Raw genomic sequence first — 3,192 nt, forward strand, 5'->3', positions numbered from 1 at the left:
ACATAAAAATAAAAAATTTACCTAGCTACATAGTGTAATTTTTCGACGAAGGGGTATCGGTTGACACCCCTCAACTATATGTGGCTCCGCCACTGCTGCAACCAGGAGAGAAAATAACTTTTGTGGTGTTTAGTATTTTTTTAAAAAAGATAGTGATAGTTGAGTGACTTTATAGTGCTAAAAGAAACAATGGTGATTTTAGTATACAATTCTCAAAAGTATGACCATTCAGCGAAGTAACTCCAAATCTTTCCCTCAGTCTTTCCCCGTCTAGTTATCAACTTACCACCATTCCAAATTTCCAATTATACTTGATTATTAAATTTTCTCGTACATAAAATATGTACTAGCATATACCTATATGATCACACTTCCGTAGTTCGTATTCTGCTTTACGTTATCATGGGTTTCTGATAAAGAATATCTGACAAAACAAAGTATGGTTTATGAACGCCGTCAGTGTAATTTCTCAAATTCCAACATAATATACAATCCTATTCTTTAAGATTGCCAACTTAAGATTAGTGTAAGCACTTATCTAACCTGACTGAGTGTGTAAATAATTTTAGACCATGGATGAATAAAAGTTATAAGCAAATGAAAAAGAAAAATAAAAGATAACAGAGTGAAAGAAATCGTGGAAAAGACGATGAACTAAATAAGATCGTAGAATATGTATTACTATTAATATGAAGATTGGGTTGTAATACAACCAACCTCCAAGGTTCATTACAAGACTCGACTATGACTCCAAAAGACACGAATAAAAAGAAAGAGACAACAGATACAACATAGAAATTGATCCATAAGCAGGATCACATTCCATCCATCCTTATTCTTCTCCTCATGATTGCACCACAATACCAAATTATGATCAGCCTTACTGGACCCTGCATGGCCACATCAAATCAACATTAAATCAATAATCTTCTCACATAGAGAGCATAGACACATGAAGTTTCTAAGTTGCTACTGTTGGTATAATTAAATTTATTATGCACACATCATTTTGTAACAAGCTAGATGATATAAAATATAGTAGCTAAATGTAGCACAAATCTGTCATTCTAAATCACAAAATAATTATGTTAGCGAACTTTTAAGTAATGTAAGAATGAGGCAGATATATATATTTTGTTTCTGCAACATGTTAAAATACAATAATAGTATTCTATTTTCTTACTTTATGGGCGTATAAATATAATAGTATAAGTTAGATCTCACATTAAATTTAAGTTATGTACTCTGAGATGTTATAAAACTTATAATTAAAGAGATTTTACACTATTAGTGCACAAAACTTAGATCTAGCGGGAAGCAAGCTAAGTGAATAATTAACGTACTTGGAGCAGTCAGTGGAGGGACTGATCTTGTAAGGAATGTTGACTCCGCAAGCACCAGGGAGACCAGCAGCTTTGCCAGCATCAATGCCCTTAATAGAATTAGCAGCTGATTTCAGGCAAGTGCATGCTGTCTTGCGGTCTGCTGGGGTCTTAGCAGCACCCAAAAGACCTTTAACTCCGCCACAACAGCCTCCAAGAGGACCGCGGCCCTGCAAATAAGGGAGGCAGGGTGCCAAGCCAGATTGAACCTGGCCGCAGGTCAGTGCCTCTGCATATGGTGCAACCACCACCATGCACAAAAGAACCAAGCATGCAATCTTTCCAACCATTTCCATTGTTGCAAAAATTGAGAAAGATGAAATACTAGAGTAGTGAGGGAATCTGTATGGACGATATACTACAAATGTATTTGCTTGAGTGTTGGGTGCTAATCCTAGAGAAACCGTTGGGTATTTATAGAGAGGAAATTGGAAATAAATCAATGGCCGGCCAATGGAAGAGTGAAAGAATTAGTTGGCAGTTGGGGTTAAATTCAATGTTTTTCAATCAATGGTATATCAGGGAGGTGTGCTGGGTATAAAGTCAGATTTAATCCTTACGTGTTGATCTTTTAATGAACCACGCTAGGATTTAGGCACAGTGATAGAAAGCGATACCTTTAATTACCATGGTCCCAACATTCATTCCAAAACGGAAAGCTTTTCCTTTTTTCTGTTTTAATTTCTTTTTTTAATCGCGATAACTTAATTTTAGTTAACTACTTTTGAATTATATATGTATATATTACAGTGGTAAATCTGTTCCACTCTTGCTTTTTTATATGAAATGTATAGTTATAGTAGTAAACTGGATGTTGGCGCTTAACCACCTGAGCCTTCAATGCTTATCTGGGCATTAATTATTTTCGTCTTCACTAAATGCAACGTGTACAAACCTAGCTAGTATTGGTACTTAGTAAACTACAAAGGACGACGTTGCAAATTAGTACAAAGTGGAATACTATTTGAGGTGCTATTCTCCAATATGTAATCAATGTAACACAGTACTCTTCTACGAAAGAGGTGTCCTATGAAAGCACAAATATGAAATGGACACATACCGCTAATCTTATAGTCGACTGAAACGGAAGAAATTAATTGCGATAGAAGCCTATGATTATGCATGCTGCTCACATATGATAACTAAATTTTTTTAGAATAAAATTAAAATTAATATAAATCACCGGAGAAGCTCCTCGGCCTTAAAGACGCCGAAAATGAGAAGTAAAAGAAAGTAAAGAAAGAAAAAGAATAAGAAAAGAACAATGAAAAATAAAAAGAAAAAAATATCATTAAAAAAATTCAATTTACCTTAACGTTAGTTACTTATTTCCCAAATCATTTCTCAAAACCTGAGACTAATTAAACATCAATTAGTATGGTATTATTGTAAAATATACATATGAACTATTATTTCTTAAAGGATGTACAAAGTCTAAACTAGACAAGTAAAAGTGAACGGAGGAGTAATATACTGGATGTTGGTACTTAACCACCTGAGTCTTCAATGCTTATCTGGGCATTAATTATTTTCGTCTTCACTAATTGCAATATGTACAAACCTAGCTAGTATTGGTACAGAGTGGAATACTATTCTCCATTATGTAGATAAAATACTCTTCTAGGAAAGAGGTGTCCTATGAAAGGCCAAATATGAAAATAGACAGATGCTGCCAATCTAATAGTCTACTGATGAAACTGAAGAAATTAATTGGGACAGCAGCCTATGAATATGCCATGCTGCTCACACATGAAAACTAAATTTTATTTTGAATAAAAAATAAAAAAATATTAAATCACCGTAGAAGCTA

General features: G+C 34.2%; 1 protein-coding gene across 1 annotated transcript; it reads right to left on the reverse strand.

The window, feature by feature from the left end:
- Positions 1-655: 655 nt before the first annotated feature.
- LOC132606738 (non-specific lipid-transfer protein 2-like) lies at positions 656-1,780 on the reverse strand. The gene is made up of 2 exons (XM_060320364.1): positions 1,344-1,780; positions 656-890 (listed from the first exon to the last, which is right to left on the reverse strand). The coding sequence occupies exons 1-2, from the start codon at positions 1,676-1,678 to the stop codon at positions 881-883; spliced, it is 345 nt and encodes a 114-aa protein (XP_060176347.1). The 5' UTR covers positions 1,679-1,780; the 3' UTR covers positions 656-880.
- Between the last annotated feature and the right edge of the window lie 1,412 nt (positions 1,781-3,192).

This window comes from Lycium barbarum, chromosome 8 (genome assembly GCF_019175385.1).
Source record: "Lycium barbarum isolate Lr01 chromosome 8, ASM1917538v2, whole genome shotgun sequence".
In the NCBI taxonomy this organism is placed as follows: Eukaryota; Viridiplantae; Streptophyta; class Magnoliopsida; order Solanales; family Solanaceae; genus Lycium; species Lycium barbarum.

Excerpts from the sequence above, each read along its gene's own strand:
- LOC132606738 (XM_060320364.1), bottom strand. The coding sequence starts at position 1,678 with ATGGAAATGGTTGGAAAGATTGCATGCTTGGTTCTTTTGTGCATGGTG.